The sequence below is a fragment of the Rhinoderma darwinii genome, chromosome 3, assembly GCF_050947455.1.
Source record: "Rhinoderma darwinii isolate aRhiDar2 chromosome 3, aRhiDar2.hap1, whole genome shotgun sequence".
In the NCBI taxonomy this organism is placed as follows: Eukaryota; Metazoa; Chordata; class Amphibia; order Anura; family Rhinodermatidae; genus Rhinoderma; species Rhinoderma darwinii.
In genome coordinates this window covers 104,608,116-104,625,725 of record NC_134689.1, presented here as the reverse complement: position 1 = coordinate 104,625,725, position 17,610 = coordinate 104,608,116, and the positions used below count along the sequence as shown (strand labels likewise).

Sequence of the window (17,610 nt, the reverse complement as noted above, 5' to 3'; positions counted from 1 at the left end):
CAGTTTGTGTGTCTCTGTGGGTCCCGTTCTGACAGAAAGCTCAGACGGAACATCAGAACGGGACCCCAATGGTCTTTAAATATTTATTTTAAAGGTTGTGTATATAATGGTAAATTTTATTAAGCAGTAGTATATGAGGTTTTCCTGTTTTTGCGGTGCTTGGTTACATCCATTCAAGGTCCGCCTTGTTGTTCACACTACCTTTCCCTGCATGCCATGCAGGTTATTCTAAGCGTGCACGCCCTTACCCAACGAGTTCTTGCCCCGTCCAGCAGTTTGCATTCCAGCATTTATTTTACTATAGTAAATAAATAAGTCCCCATCCCCCCCCCCCCAAATACCTTTTTCAATTATTTCCCCTTGGTTTTATCCTGTCTTTCATGTTTGGAATCCCCTCCCTAGTTACTGTCTCACAACTCATCAGCGGCAATTTGCTACCCCATCCAAAATCCTAGATTAATGTGCGCTACAGTGTCTACATATCAGCGCCTAATAGCGATCATACATGTAGAATAGCAGCCAAGGGAAACCCAGGACAGTGACAGGAGTATCTGAGTGTACACGTGCAGTCCCCGTTCTGCGGTTAGCGGGGACACGCACAGTCGCACGGCCAAGAGCGATGAAGAGACTGACACTGAACGGACACGTCACCAGTGACATTCTGTGTACCCTACTGGGACTGTCTGCTCCGAAACCATGTAATGCGTATATGGCACGTCCGTGGAAGAGGCTGCCTGCAAGTGTGACGTTTGAAGTCACGTGATGAGTGGAGTACAGCTGCACATTTCATAATGTAAGTTTATTAGAAGATTTCAAAGTGGGTTAACCGAGACAACAATTATATAAAATTTTTAAATTGGAATACCCTTTTTTTTTATATTTTAATATTCCCTGTGTGGACAACTGGATAGCAGACTATCTCAGCTGAGAAATCTTTGACCCAGGCGAGTGGTCCCTTCATCAGGTATATTTAAAGAAATCTGCGCCAGGTGGGGTATCCTGGACGTAATCCTCATGGCCTCCAGACTCCATGACAAACTGCCCGGGTCCATATCCTGGGCTCAGGATCCACAGGCACTGGTGATACGCTGTTTATCAGTTTCATACATCTTACCTCTACTTCCACTGATCCTTAAGAAGGTGTAGCACCCCTGGAGACTGCTTTTGAACATCCCACGGTCGTGTGTGTCCCCTAATGACATAACCAAGAAAATATGATTTTTTTTTTTATTACTCACCGTAAAATCCTTTTTTCTTATCACGTTCATTGAGGAATACGCAGCACCCGCCAAGGTTTGTTTTCTTCTGGTTGTATGGCTGAATTCTCCTCACAAACGGTTTTTCATATGGTTCTGATTTTTTTTTTTTTTTTTTTTTTTTTTACGGTGTTTTGTGTTTTTTTTTTGTTTTTGTTTTTTTTATCCATATTTGCATTCTCTGATCATCCTACTGATTTTGTACTACATAAGCTTAGCTCAGTGCCTGCAGTTAAGATCTAGCTGGTTGTAGGAGCTGACACTTTTTACTTAGTGTCCACCTCCTAGTGGCACCAGCTATACGCTCTGTCATCGTTGTCCTCCAATGAATGTGATGAGAGGATTTTACAGCCCCCTATTTAGCTTTAGGGGATACAATTGTACTTTCTACTATAACTCTATTCGAGCATTACTCTGACGCTTTAAGTTGAAAAGGTCTCCTAGTGGCAGCTTCTTTTTAGCAGTTTTACTAACTGTATAAAAAAAATCTGCCAGACATACATGGTTAAAAGTCTGGGCAAAAAAAACAAACTCCGCATTTTTAGTTGAAATAGTTTTTTATAAATATCCTTTCTTTAGTGCATGGGCAGCCAGAGTGTATTTATATTTCTCAACCTAATTCTACCATATTGTCCCTCTTTTTCAGGCAAGGAAACAACAATCATAACAAACTAGGTTATGGTAAGAAGATTCAGTACACTAACACCAAACTTGAAGTCCGAAAAATTCCTCAGGACCTAAATAACATTACAAAACTGAACGAGCACTTCAGCAAATTTGGTAGCATAGTGAATATTCAGGTGAGTTTATAATTTGTGGATTTTTTTTTTGACAAATACAAAGTACTATGTTATTGTTAGGCCCAGTTGACACGTTCAGGATTTCACTTGGATAGGGTGTGGATCTTGTGTGGATCCGCCGCACAGCAAACGGCAAATCTGTGGCAAAAATCCCAGATTAGCCTCTGATTTCTGCCAAAGAGCCACAGGTTGGATTTGCCTATGGCAAAGCCGATCTGTGTGAACAGTGCCTTATTGGTTCTTCAAAAGATAATATTTTTTACAAGAACAAACTGTAATATGGTCTTGTTAGTAGTTCTCCAGTGACTTGAAGAACTTTTCCCTCTTTTTTTAAATAAAATATGGCCAGTACATACACAGTACTCTTCTGTCTAGTTGCTTTATCCTGTAGTTGTATTGTGTGTATGTGTCTTAGTTGGCTTTTATAAGTTGGATGGAGGTCCATCTACAGAATAAAGCTTCCGGGCCTGATCTACAAACATTTACATTGTCTTAAAATTATTCATGAACATTTTTAAAACCTACCGTAATAGCAGTGAAATGAATATAAAGCCTGAAATGTTTTGTCACAATAGGACTAGTCTAATCACAAATGAAGGCAACTTGCAGCTAACTTCCCTGCCTTTTTTTTTTTTTAAGGTTGCTTTCCAAGGTGATCCAGAAGGTGCGCTCATCCAGTACTTGACAAATGAAGAAGCCAGAAGAGCAATTTCTAGCACAGAAGCAGTTTTAAACAACCGGTTTATTCGAGTGCTTTGGCACAGGGAAAATAATGAGCAACAGGGTTCTCAACAGCATTTAACGCCCCACCATTCAACGCACACAATACCAACCACACAGTCATCTGTTGCATCTGCTGGACAGGCACACCTGCAGAAGGTAGCACTATACTGTACATAAAAAGGTTTTGTTCGCGTAGGGTATGTTCACACAGTGTTTTTGGCCGTTTTTCGGGTCGTAAACCCCCGAAAAACGGCCAAAAAATCAGAAGCAGAACGACTACAAACATCTGCTCATTGAAATCAATGGGAAAAACGGCCTGTTTCGAAGGGCCGTTTTTTGACGCGGCCATTTTGATAAACGGCCACGTAAAAAAACGCCCGCGAAAAAGAAGTGCAGGACACTTCTTGGGACGTTTTTGGAGCTGTTTTTCATAGACTCCAAAAACGGCCGTTAAAAACAGTGAAAATCACGAGTGGCTTAAAAAAACGTCAAATCAGGAGCTGTTTTCCCTTGAAAACCGCTCCGTATTTTCAGACGTTTTTAGTCTAGTGTGAACATACCCTTACTGGCACCTTGTCTGATGTTTTGGATTTGTTGATCATTCTAACTACTACAAGATGCATTAGTGTGTTAAAGGTGTTGTCGGGTTTCTAGTGCATGAGGATTGATCGACCTGACATCTACAGCTGGAAAACGTAGTGTGTTCCAGATGTGTGCTGTTTCTTCGCTCAGATTTAAACACGGTTGTCTGGTCTTTTAGGGTTCTGTTCATGTGTTGCATGTTCAAATTATGGTAGGGTGTAGAATTCTTCAGTCGATAAACCTTTTTGCAACCCTCTATTACTGGTGTTCGTAAGCCGGGAGAGATCGATGTCCATATATTTTTTTTGTCCATTAATAATCTGTCATAATGACATAACCATACGTAAAAATGACAGCTGTCTATATAATCGCACAGTAATTGAATTGCTTGGTATGTGTTTTAAAATGTGTAAATGATTGTGTTTCTCACCTCATGATATGCAGGCAATGTCCAAACCTCTCACCCAGAGTTCCTATGTCCTTAATAATAAACTACCTGCAAAACATCGGCTTGGAGCAGTCGCCAGTCAGTCTGATTCAACCTATGTGGCGCCGAACCAGAACAACTCCGAAGAACCTGGGGTAGGCGATTTTAAAATGTAACCTGATGGAGTGTTGCTTGTATCCGCGGTAGAAGACTCAGGTTTAGGGCTTGATTCGTATTAAGTGGATTCAACTTGTAGAAAAGTGCAAACCTACTTTGCATAGTGATTTACCATGTTCAGAAGTTCGTATAATGTCATACCAACTTCTGCTCCTCTGCATTTCTATGTCAACTGTGTAATACGAATATGTGGTAACCTCTCACTAAATTTGAAGTGTGCCGTTATTTGGCCTCTAGCGTACCCAGTTGACTTTCTGCCAAGTGCTAGGTCATAAGTATTGTAAAGGAAGTTTCTAACCTGGAGTTTAATTCTGAGGGACCAAACCTAGTGAAAGCAAAGGGAGGTGAATGTTTATACAGCCGGTACAGGCACCCATTGTGATTGAGATATAAGAATTCTTTATTATTTTTTTTTTATCGCAAGTTTATATACTCATTGAGAGCTCTAGTACAGTGAAGAAAACCCATCCAAGCTAGGTGCTGTTTGCGCTTGGCACTATGTCACATTGCATATTAACCCCTTAAGGACACGGCCAATTTTAGCCTTGAGGACAGAGCAATTTTTTTTAAATTTCCCTCTTTGCATCCCGACGCTCATAACGCTTTTATTTTTTGTACGACGTAGTTGTATGAGACTTTGTTTTTTGCGGGACGAGTTGTACTTTATGTACGTACCATTTTTTGGTACAAATACATTATCGTTTAATTTCTATACATTTTTAATTAGATTCAAATGCAGAAAAAAAGCAGTTGCGCAGCAGTTTTAATATTTTTTTTTTTACACCATACACCGATCATCATAAATAATGTTATACATTTGTTGTACAGGTTGTTACGGTCGTGGCGATACCAAATATGTCTATATTATTTCATGTTTTGGGACTTATATTTTAAAAAGTTGATTTATTATAAAAAATGTGTGTTTCTGTGTATTTTATTTACTTTTTATTTATTTACCATTATTTTTTTTTTACATTCATTTAACTTTTTTTTTTAATCCCATAAAGGGATTTATCATTTTGATTTTTATTTTGTAACTGTAATGTACTGGCATAGATCTATATGCCAGTACATTAGCCTGTTACTGATCGTACACAGGCAGTTGTTAGGGCATACCTCAGTATGCCCTAACAACAGGAAATATGTTCAGACAGCCCTGGGGTCCTTCACTGGACCCTGGGCTGTCTGGCCATACGAGTTGTGGGCTTTGATCGCGTCACAGTTATCTTCTGTGACGCGATCAATGTGCAGTCCCCCCTCTTTGAACGCCGCGATCAGCTGTCATCGCGGCGTTCAAAGGGTTAACAGCGGAGAGAAGATGTTTCTCGCCTCTCCGCTGTCAGAGCGGGGCCGTGGCTGTGTATTACAGCCGTTGCCCCGCTCTCGATCGCACACACAGAGACGGCACAGACGGCTGTCACACAGGACGAGTATGCTCGTCCTAATGCGCGAAGTGCTCGCTGCTCAGGACGAGCATACTCGTCCTGTGTCAGCAACCAGTTAAGGTTTTTTTCGTTTGATAATCTGCATACATAATCATAAATGTGTTTGTATTTTTAAATATTTTGATACCCTAATTTGTGTTTTGGCATTTTCTTCTGTAGACCCTGCCACCTGCCTCTAAAATGGTTTACAACTCCGCTGGTTCAAAGGTAGCAAATAAGAACCCAGCAGGATCAAAACCGGTGGATGTTCAGGATGCTCTGAAAAAGAAGCAGGTACGGCCTATGCCTCCTGAGACAAGGGGCCTAACCAATTCTACTGCAAGGATACCTACCACGGAGTGCATTGTGAGGAACGGAAATAAACGTGCTTGTCCGCATTGTCATGGATTCAGTTACTTGCTCTAAATGCCTGTTAAGTTTTGTCCTGTGTGAACCAGTTCTGCCCTTTAAACACCGTCTCTACAACTTTGCTTCAGTCATAATGCTTTCTCTAGGATCCCGTGCTTGTTTGCCTTTTATAAATGATCATTTAAAGTGTTTGTAGCTCAGAATAAAAGCTAGTAACGTTCTTGTTTCCTGGCAAGACATGAAGTATTGCTAGTGTAAGCGGTAGAATCCCCATAAAACATTGATAAAGATTTACAGCTCCTATCTGATCAACACTTGTGACAGGCTGAGGGACATATTTTGGACTTAAATGGGTTTCCTCCTAAAGACATCCCCTCTTTAAAGAGAAGCTGGCGCTGCAATTGGATGATCAGCATGGCTTTGTTTTTTTTGTTTTTTTAACTCCCAGCGATTTGTTATGGTTGGGGGAAGCTACAGGGGAATTGCATGACAGCCATTCATTTTGTATGGGCGTCTATGTAATGCATGGACACGCCAGTAGTGGGCTGACACTAGATGCCATGATGATCTCCCACTCTCAGGGGCACTTCACCCTGTCACGACTTAACACAATTCTGTGTCTGCTTGTAATAAATTAGCAGGGGGTCCTGATCAGTGTTCCAGGTGAGCTCTCCATGTTCTCCTAGCCTCAATACTGTGATGTATCTTCTGCTCCTCCATGTGACATGAGAACCTGAGTTTCTCTACAGACTCCCCAACCCTCTCCCACAGACACTGCATCAACTGCAGATTGTTAGCCCATTAGAAATACGATTTTACGCTGTAAAGACTGAGCATTGCTGCTCTCGCTCAAGCATTGGTGTGAGTGCAAGGCTAACTTCACACGGGTCGGAATAGTCTGAAGCTTATCCGACACAGAACCCACTGGGTCATCCTGCCAAATTTTCGCACCAAATGGTGCAGTCCATGTAACTGCTGCAGAATAGTTTTGTCGTGGTTCAAATAGCACTAGGTTTTGATGGGTGCATCAGTAGGGGCCCAACCCAATATGAACTGTGAAGTACTATGCACACCAGTCAGAGTAAGTTTTTTTTAATTTTTTTATTTTTATGCCAGTGTGGACGTTTTGGTCTAATCCTAGACTTTCCTCAGGCACTAAAATATACTGGGTTCTTGCGAGCTGGCGCTTAGAATTGCGGCTGAACGCTATGGAGGCGCAGGGAAACTACGGAAAACTTGTGACACACAGAGAAGCTATACTCTCCTTCTGAAGCTTAGAATGCTTTAGACTCTTTAGAGTCTGCCTCCTGTGATGATGTTTCATAACGTAACTGCTGCAGTGGTCACATGTTATCAAACATTACAGGCACGGACTAGCCAGAAGAGCAGGGATGCGTTGCCATGGGAGTGCCATAAGAGGAGAGTATATGTGTGAACATACCCTTTCACTGCGAGAGATCAGTGGGGGGGTCCCGAGTGAATACTGTGGATAAGTGATAAATTTACATTGTTGTAAAACCCCTTTTAACGTTTGATTTATGTAGAATTAACTTCTAAACCCTACATTAATTTACATTAATGTTAGTTTTTTGTTTTTTTTTGTTTCTGCTTTCAGGAAGCCTTAAAGCTCCAACAAGACATGAGGAAGAAGAAACAAGAAGTGTTAGAAAAGCTAATTGAATATCAGAAGGTATGCGTTACATGTGCCAAGATAGAGAAACTGGACATTGTCAGAGGGATATAACCTGGTGTATCGTGATTTTCCCTAGAAATGGACAACTTTTGCTAATCTAATAGTATACCTGATGATATATATCAACTTTGTCATTTACTTCTAAAATGTAGTTATTTTATCCATGAAAATTCTGTGTGAAGTTACTGCCACTAGGTGTTTACATTCCTGTAAACTGCTGTCCGCCCCCTTATAAGGAATATCTTTTCCTAGTTACAGAGCAGAGGAGATGGACTGCAGGAAGTGGGGTGGTGCCTCTTCACAGCCTGCCCATAAAAGTCTATGGAGAGGGGAGGGGGAGCGTAAGGAGGAAGCTAAAGACAGACCTAGACATGCTCCCTTTATAAGTCTATCGAGTGGGGATGGGGGCTCAGGAGGTGGGAGCAGAGTGAGAGAGAGACACAGACGTGCAGCAGCTTCCTGGTAAGATGTCACCCCACTGCTGAACTCTCAGTTACGCTTCTCATTACTGCAGTATAATCTCCTCCATTCTTCTGCTGCTATATACGTGTAACAGAGATAGGAGAGAAGGATTCTCCTCTACTCTGTGCTGTGTATAGAAGACATGATGGCAGTTAGGCTCCACTCACTTGCTCAGAGAAAACTGAGAATTTGAAAGAGCCTGCAGAAGGGGAAAACTGCTAAAAAATGCCACATGCAAGTCATTTAATGGTCAGGTATTGACCTCTTATTCTCAAAAGTTGGGTACGATATAAAAGGAATGTCCCAATAATTACTTTGACTGCTTTGTCAAACGTTATTTTTTTTTACCATGCATGATTGGTCACTCACCTTTGAAATAAATAGAAATGATAGATACCTCCAACGGGCTCTTCATCTTTTTAAACCTGTCAGGCCAAGCTTGCTGTCCCTTTCTGCAGGCATCATGTTAGAGAAAATAATATTGGGCAGCATAACTGTGTAATTAAAGACCTTAACCCCTTAATGACCGTCCATACGGCTTTTTACAGCAGTCATTAAAGGTACTTATGGCACAGCAGCGGCTTTTCACAGCCCTGTGTAATATAATAAGCCTTTGCACAGGCCAGGCTCCTGCTCTAATTGCTGAGCTCGGAATTACCGCAGATTCCAGCAGTTTATTGACTGCGGCATCTAAATTATTTCAGAGGGAGGGGGATCACTCTATCACCCCATCGACATCACCACGATGCGATCGTGGTGTGCCGATTATTTCTATAGCAGCCGGGGGTTTAACAAAGGCCCCTATGCTTGACAGGCGTTCTAGCGTACACTGACTGTCATAGTACAATGCAATACAGAAATATTAGTGTATTATAAAAGCGATCAAATGATCGTATAGTAAGGTTCCATAGTGGGACTTAAAAATGTATTTAAAAAAAATATTAAATAGTTTAAGAAATCTGCTAATAAAGCAATTAACCCCTTCCCGACATTTGACGTATCCATACGCCAAAGTCTGGTAGGGGAAGTATGGAATGGGCTCACGGAGTGAACCCACTCCATACGATGTAGGCGTCGGCTGTTGGTTACAGCCGACACTTCTGAGTACCTAGTGGTATCGTGCTCGAGTGCGATCCCGCTCGTTTAACTCGTTAAATGCTGCGGTCAATTGCGACCGCAGCATTTAAATTGTTAGAAAGAGTGGGGCGACCCCCTCTAACAGCTCATCGCGCCCCCGCAATGCAATCGTGTGGGGGGGGGGCGATGGTTGCTACGGCTGCCCCCCTTTTCCCATTTGCCCCCTAGAGCATAGTAAAAATAAATAAACATAATTGGTATCGCCGCGTCCATAAAAGTCTGAACTATTACAATATATCATTATTTAACCCGCACGGTGAACGCCGTAAAAAAAATAAAATAAATTGTAAATGCCAGAATCTCTGTTTTTTGGTCACCTAATCTCCCGCAAAAAAATTTAAGAAAAAGTGATCAAAACGTCACATGTACACCAAAATGGTATTAAAAAAATAAAGACGTTATGGCTTTTGGCAGGTGGGGAGGAAAAAAACGAAAGTAAAAATCTGAAAAAGGGCTGCGGCGGGAAGGGGTTAAAATACCAAGTGAAAAAATAGTCTACCTTTTTCCGCTTACAAAACTCTTTATTATGAACAATACTAAAAAAAAATTATGAAAAGCTACACATAATTGGTATCGCCGCATCCGTAACAACCGCACGGTAAAAATCGTAAATAAATAAAATAGAAAACAATGCCAGAATAGCGGTTTTTTCTGTTTTATCTTGCCTTTCAAATAATTCAATAAGTGATCAAAAAGTCTTATCTACCATTAAAAACTATAAGTCGAAAAAAAAAAGTCCTCATACAGCTACGTCTGCGTAAAAATAAGTTATGACTTTTTTTTAGAATTTAGCGACACAAAAACAAATATTTAAAAAAATTTATTGTTTTATCGTGCAAAAGAAGTAAAACAAACTCTATAAATTTATAATAACACACTGTAAACGGCATAAATTTAAGATACACAAAAGAATGGCGGAATTTCTGGGGACATATTGCTACGGTCTTAAAGCTAGACAAGAGAAAACTAGACTAGGTGGGCAGAAGCTGCAACAAATGAATCACAGCACGTCGTACGAAAAGCTTGAGAAAGATCCCATTGAGTAGGATTGAAACATTGCTTGTGTGAATAAACACCATTTAATTTGTTTATTGCCGGAGTTCTGCCTCTAATTTTTGTTCTCTATCTATGGACTCTAAGGGTATGTGCACACAACCTCTTTTCAGACGTAATGGAGGCGTTTTACGCCTCGAATTACGCCTGAAAAGATGGCTCCAATACGTCGGCAAACATCTGCCCATTGTCTTACGATGTTCTGTGCAGAAGAGCTGTCATTTTACGCGTTGCTGTCAAAGACGGCGCGTAAATTTACGCCCGCGTCAAAAGTGCAGGGCACTTATTGGGACGTTTTCATAGACTCTATTGAAAACCGCTCCAAAAACGCAGCGAAAAACGTGAGTTTCTCAAAAAACGTCTGAAAATCAGTAGCTGTTTTCCCTTGAAAACAGCTCCCTATTTCAGACGTATTTTTTTTAATCGTTTGAACATGCCCTTATACTGAGTCCGGGAGGATTCTTTTTGCACCCACCATCTGGAGCGGTGTTGCTTTCTTTTTGTATTCCCAATATAAGAAAATATATCGGAGTAGAGAAAAATTCCTTTTTCTCCACTTTATCATGCTCCTTTAGTCCCAAGCCCTCTAACTGTTCATATACTGCTAAATCGACCATCCGCTCACTGAAGGATCAGGTTACTGGTGTCCATAGAGGTCTATGGAGAGGGAAGGAGAGAGACCCATATGCTGCATCATTTTCTAGAAAGCGTTATATCACACCCCAGTTCTGCATTCACAGCTACACTGCTTATTACTGTTGTATGATGTACTGTGTTTCTTTGTATGTGCTACAAGGGGACAGGAGAGCAGGATGTTCTCTTTTTCTGTGTGCAATGTACAGAAGACGTGATGGCAGTTCGGCTCCACTCACTAACTCATGTAAAACTGAGATTTAGGGTATGTGCACACGATGAGAGGCTTTTACGTCTGAAAAGACAGACTGGTTTCAGGATAAAACGGGTGCCTCGTTTCAGACGTAAAAGCTTCTCCTCGCGAGTCGTCTGTGACACTCGTAAATCTTTAGCTGCTCTTCATTGACTTCAATGAAGAACGGCTCAAATTACGTTGCAAAGAAGTGTCCTGCACTTCTTTGCCGAGGCAGTCAATTTACGCGTCGTCGTTTGACAGCTGTCAAATGATGACGAGTAAATTACAGGTCGTCTGCACAGTACGTCGGCAAACCCATTCAGATGAATGGGCAGATGTTTGCCGACGTATTGTAGCCGTATTTTCAGACGTAAAACGAGGCATAATACGCCTTGTTTCGCCTGAAAATAGGTTGTGTGAACCCAGCCTTAGTGATGGAGCCTGCAGAGGGCAAAACTGCTAAAAATGCCATATAAAAGTCATATAATCGCCAGAAAAAGTGGTATTACTCGTGTACACACACAACACCTTATTCTGAAGTCACCTGAAATGTTAGATACACTACATTTTATGGGACAAAAGCAGATTTTTTTATATATATATATATATATATATATATATATATATATATATATAATATAATATAATATAATTTTTTTTTACGGCTTTTTTATTTAATCTGTCTCCTGTAGATGCTGATATCCAAGCTAGAGAAAAACAAAAGCATGAAAGCAGAAGAGCGGACCGAGATTATAAAAACTCTGAAAGAACTTGACGAGAAAATCTCTCAGGTCAAAGATGAGTTGAAGATCTTGGCTGCCCCATCTAAAGTCAAGTCTAAGATTGAGGTATTGTATACAGAATGTGTGGTAGTTTACCTACATCTTTTCTATATGCAAATATAAGGGACAGTAACCCTGAGAAACAGTGTCTGAATCCGTGCCAAAAAGCGGCCAAAATCGCCCCCGTTGATTTCAATGGGATTCAGGTGTTTTTTTTTTTTCCTAGGCAGCTTTAGGCCGCTCGTGGGGCAAGAAGCGGCATGTCCTTTCTTGCCGTGGTTTCCGCCTCTGACCTTCCTTTGAAATCAATGAGAAGAAGAAAAAACCTGTAGCGCTTGTTTTTTGCGGGGGAAAAACGCGGAAAATAAAAATGCAGGCAGTTCAAAATTCCTGATCGAATTGTGATCAGGATCGAAGAGTTTCATTACCAAGTACTAATCGAGTCATATTTGTGTTACACCTTTGCTAAAGTGAGTTTTATATTCCATTAAGGCCCAGTTGACACTGAGTTGTTTTTTTTTACACTGATATTGACACAGAAACCGTGTCATTCCGCGCCAAAAAAAGTCCCAAACCGGCTTTCATTGATTTCATGGGGAGGTGGAGGTGTTTTTGGTTTTTTTTCCGCGGCGGCTTTTAGCCCCTTGCGGTAAAAAAAAAAAAAGTCATGCTCTTTCTTGTCGCGGTTATGCCTCTGACCTCGCATTGAAATCAATGGGGGGGGAGCGTTATTCGCTGCATTTTTTGCCCTCGGCGCTCAATGGCCACGGGTGAGAAACGCAGCCAAAATCGTGGAAAGAAATTGCAGGCAGGGATTTCTGAAGGGATTTTGAGGCAGTTTTTTTTTCTGTCTGCAAAAAGACTCCCTATGAACAGGGCCTTACACAGCGGTATTCTTGCAGTAACTTCACTGCACATCCTCTGTGGTTTGGTTCAGTGATCTGAACTCTATAATGAAAGAAAAGGATAGTCATTGCGGTGTCCAGGTTTCCATAGTATTAACAAGTTTTGCTGAAAAATGTATTCACACCGGAGTACACATGACTTAATTTATTGCGCTTTGCTTGCATTTGAACATTTTGCACCACCAGAACACTTCTGCAGTGACTTACACCCACATTTATATTCCTTTTTTATTATTTTTTTTTTATACGATACACACCAGATTCAGAAGGTTCACCGTAGGGTTATTTTTTTCTTAAAAACAAAACAAAAAAAACCGAAACATTTCTGCTGAATAGTTTGGGCATGTTCACACGATGTGTTTTCAGACGTAATTCGGGCCGTTTATGCCTCGAATTACGCCTGAAAAAAACGGCACCTTTACGCCTTTAAACATCTGCCCACTGCTTGCAATGGGCTTTACCGTGTTCTGTTCCCACGAGGCGTAATTTTACGCGTCGTTTTCAAAATACGGCGCGTAAAAACTCTGTGTGAAAAGAAGTGCAGGTCATTTCTTGGGATGTTTTTGGAGCCGTTTTTCATTGACTCCATTGAAAAACCGCTCCAATAACGGCCGTAAAATAGGCTGTGAAAAACGCGAGTTGCTACAAAAACGTCTGAAAATCAGGAGCTGTTTTTGCTTGAAAAGCGCTCTGGATTTTCAGCCGTATTGTGCTAAGCGTGTGAACATACCCTCATTGTTACAGATTGTAAGCTTATATGGACAGGGCTCTTCCCTAATGGGTCCAGTACACAGTGTTTTTATTGGTTTCCACAGAGTTGTATGCTTAATTGACTTTTATATGTAATAACCGTTCTTTAATGTGTAATGTACTGTGGAAGAGGACAGCGCCCTACATATAAAGAATACTAAGATTTCCTTCTATGGCAGAAACATCAAGGTGAGTTTCAGTCCATAAAGTTAATAATATTCTCCTACCTGTAGGCACAGAAAGAGCTTCTGGACGCAGAGATGGATTTCCACAAACGACTTTCCTCAGGAGAAGATACAACAGAGTTGAGAAAAAAACTCAATCAGTTACAAGTTGAGGTAAGGCAGATAATGTGAATGTTTTATTTATTTATTTTAATTAATTTTATTTTATTTTATTTTATTTTTTTTTTTACAAATGTCCATTTAGGACAATTTATGAAAGCGTTTATGTATGTATTTTTGCCAGGAAATATACAGTATATAATGCAGAGGTTTATAAAATTCACTTTCAAGTGTGTTTTTTTTTTTTTAATTTTGAAGTCCTGTTTTCAATAAATTCTGTGCTCAAATCTGATCACAAGAACTTACATGCCCTCAAGCTTGAGGCTGCAGTACTTGCACGTTCTGATGACGTGTTCATTTTTAACTTCTGTCAGGTGCAATATACTTAGATAAACTTTTCATCCTTCTCCCTAACTTCAAATGAGTGCTGCGCCCCAATATTGCACCTAAAGCTTTGATCTGGTAGCATTTGAAAACTAAGATCCTGGAATTTAATATGAGAACAAGATCTATCCCTTATACTCTTGCGGCAATCATTTAAAGTAATGTATTGCATATACGTCCTGGAGAGCGAAAGGGTTCGTCTGCGTCTGGACCCCGATCATGGGTTTCCGTCTGCGCTTTCTGTCAGGGGAACCCATGAACGGAATCCAAACTGACCAAACGGAAACAATAGGTTTCCGTTTGCATCACCATTGATTTAAATGGTGATGGATCCGGAGCAAAAGGTTTCCGTTTGTCACCGTTGTGTAAATGTTCCGTCGTTTTGACGTAACCCAAACCGTAGTAGACTACGCTATTCATTGATGTCATCCGTTAAAACAACGGAATCCTTACACAACTTTAATAGACGGAAGCCATTTGCACCAGATCCGCCACTATTGAAATCAATGGTGATGCAAATGGAAATCTATGGCTTCCGTTTGTTTCAGTTTGAATTCCGTTCATGGGTTCCCCTGACTGAAAGCTCAGACGGAACCCGTGAACTGAGTCCCGACGCAGATGTGAACGAAGCCTAAAAATGCGTTTCTTTAGCCCCAAATAAAAATTGTGATAAAATAAACACTGGAAAAACAGATGCTTTTCCTCATTAACTGAAGCAAATAAAAAGTTTAATGATAAGGGAGGGAGTGGATCGGGCCTGATAGGATACAGAGCAGGTGTGTCTTTCACAGCTTTGTGAAGGTTCCAGCTAATTTACAAAAATCTGAGCTCTACAGCACTTCACCCAGCCACTAAGTCTTGGGCCGTACCATTACTGAACCCTTTTAACCCCTAGGCGCACCACGACGCAACTGTACATCCATGTGTCCAGTGTCTTAGCGCACAGGGACGTACAGTTACTGCGTGGTAACTAAGTGATTTTATTGTGAAAACGCTGCAAAACATAAAAAAACTATATATATATGGTATCGCCGTAATCGTACCGACCCGCAGAATAAAGTAAAACTGTCATTTATAGCGCATTATGAACGCCGTAATAAACAAAGATTTTAAACGCCGAAATCACTGTTTTTGGTCACCAAAGCTCTAAATAAAAAGTTGCATGTACCAAAAAATGGTACCGATAAAAACTACAGCTCATCCTGCCAAAAATAAGCCCTCACACCGCTCAATTCATGGAAAATAAAAAAAGTTACGGCGTTTGGAAGCAAAAAAGGATGCAAAGGTTAATTAATTTCTATTAAAAAAATAAATTGTTACCACATGTGGGGTATTGTCGTACTTGGGAGAGATTGCGTTACAAATTTAGGGCGACTTTTTCTCCTTTATCCCTTGTGAAAATGAAAAAATTCAACATTTTAGTGGACAAAAATGTTTATATTAATTTTAACGGCCTAATTCTACTAAATTCTGCAAAAAACCTGTGTGGTATAAATGCTCACTATACCCCTAGAAATATTCCTTGAGGGGTGTAGTTTCCCAAATGGGGTCACTGTTTTGTTCCCTCCAGGGCGTTGCAATCGCGACATGGCACTAAAAACCAATCCAGCAAAATCTGTGCTCCCAAATCCAAATGGCGCTCGCTCCCTTCTCAGAGTCCAAACAGCAGTTCATTACCACATATGGGGTATTTCCGTAATCGGGAGAAGATGCTTTACAAATGTTGGGGTGCATTTTACTCTTTATTCCTTGTAAATATTAAAAATTTCTGTTTTTTCAGAAAAAAGTAGATTTTCATTTTCACAGCCTAAGGCTGGGTTCACACGAGCATGTTACGTCCGTAATGGACGGAACGTATTTCGGCCGAAAGTCCCGGACCGAACACCGTGCAGGGAGCTGGGCCCCTAGCATCATAGTTATGTACGATGCTAGGAGTCCCTGCCTATCCGTGGAACTGCTGTCCCGTACTGAAAACATGATTACAGTACGGGACAGTTGTCCTGCAGCGAGGCAGGGACTCAGCGTCGTACATAACTATGATGGTAGGAGCCCGGCTCCCTGCAGTGTGTTCGGTCCGGGACTTGCGGCCGAAATACGTACCTTCCATTACGGACGTAACATGCTCGTGTGAACCCAGCCGAACTCCAATGAATATAGCAAAATACCTGTGGGGTCAAAGTTCTAACTATACCCCTTGATAAATTCCTTGAGGGGTCAAGTTTCCAAAATGGGGTCACTTTTGGGGAGTTTCCACTGTTTTGGCACCACAAGACCTCTTCAAACCTGACATGTGCCTAAAATATAATCTAAAAATAAGCAGGCCCCAAAATCCACTAGGTACTCCTTTGCTTCTGAGGCCGGTGTTTGGGTCCATTAGGACACTAGGGCCACATGTGGGATATTCCTAAAAACTGCAGGACCTGGGCAATAAATATTGAGTTGCATTTCTCTGGTAAAACCTGTGTTACACAATTTTTTTATTACAAATTAATTTCAGCAAAAAAAAAGAGAAACTTTTACATTTCCCCTCTACTTTGCTTTATTTCCTGTGAAACGCCTAAAGGGTTAAGAAACTTTCTGAATGCTGTTTTGCATACTTTGAGGGGTGCAGTTTTTAAAATGGGGTGATTTATTGGGGGATTCGAATATATAAGGCCCTCAAAACCACCTCAGATCTGAACTGGTCCCTGTAAATATCGCCTTTTGAATTTTTCTTGAAAATGGGAGAAATTGCTGGTAAAGTTCTAAGCCTTGTAACGTCGTAGAAAAATAAAAGGATTTTCAAAAAACGATCCCAAACTAAAGTACACATATGGGAAATGGTAACTAGTGACTATTTAGTATGGTATTACCATCTGTATTACAAGAAGTTACATTAAAATTTAGAAAAATGCACATTTTTGCAAATTTTCTCACAATTTTGGGGTTTTTCACGGAAAAATATTGAATTTATGTCACGAGAAAACAATCTCCGGAATGCTTTTTACCTATCCAAGCGATTCTGAGTTATTACCACATAAAGTGACACATGTCAGATTTGAAAAAATCGGCTGTGCCACAAGGCCAAAACGGGCTGCGTCCTAAAGGGGTTAATAACTTCAAGTGGTATATTGCACTTTTTCTGAAATTTGCGGCTTAGTCTAGCACCTGTAGCCATGACAAGCCATACGGCAAAACCCCAGAATAACAGTTCTACTTTCTATATGCTAAAACCACAATCTGCCAATCAGGGAAAAGGATACAATTAACAGCTGGCCACCCAGCCACCCAATTTCAAATCGGGACCTGATAATCCCGCATTATAATCTGCTCCGGACGTTCCACCCAAAGTGCACAGAGGCCCAAACTCCCAGGTAATAAAAGAAGAAACCTGATTTTCAACTCTAATAAAGTCAACCTATTTACACTTGCTTGTCAGCCCACACCGTCCCCTTCATACAGACAAAATCTCACGTCTGCAAATGAAATGCATTGTCCTGCGCAGGTGCAGGAATACAGTCCTTTATTGCTCTCGCCTCACTCTGCTACTGAGCA

The 17,610-nt window shown here is 40.8% G+C and overlaps 1 protein-coding gene across 3 annotated transcripts in view; it reads left to right on the top strand.

Annotated features, from left to right (window-relative positions):
* The window catches only part of RBM27 (RNA binding motif protein 27), a 116,453-nt gene that overhangs the window by 68,988 nt on the left and 29,855 nt on the right, over positions 1-17,610 (top strand). For all 3 annotated transcript variants that reach the window (XM_075856530.1, XM_075856529.1, XM_075856528.1), the window contains exons 11-17: positions 1,903-2,056; positions 2,696-2,935; positions 3,806-3,943; positions 5,570-5,683; positions 7,374-7,448; positions 11,664-11,819; positions 13,642-13,746. In XM_075856530.1, the coding sequence (XP_075712645.1) occupies positions 1,903-2,056; positions 2,696-2,935; positions 3,806-3,943; positions 5,570-5,683; positions 7,374-7,448; positions 11,664-11,819; positions 13,642-13,746 (982 nt within the window). The remainder of the gene's footprint in view (positions 1-1,902; positions 2,057-2,695; positions 2,936-3,805; positions 3,944-5,569; positions 5,684-7,373; positions 7,449-11,663; positions 11,820-13,641; positions 13,747-17,610) is intronic.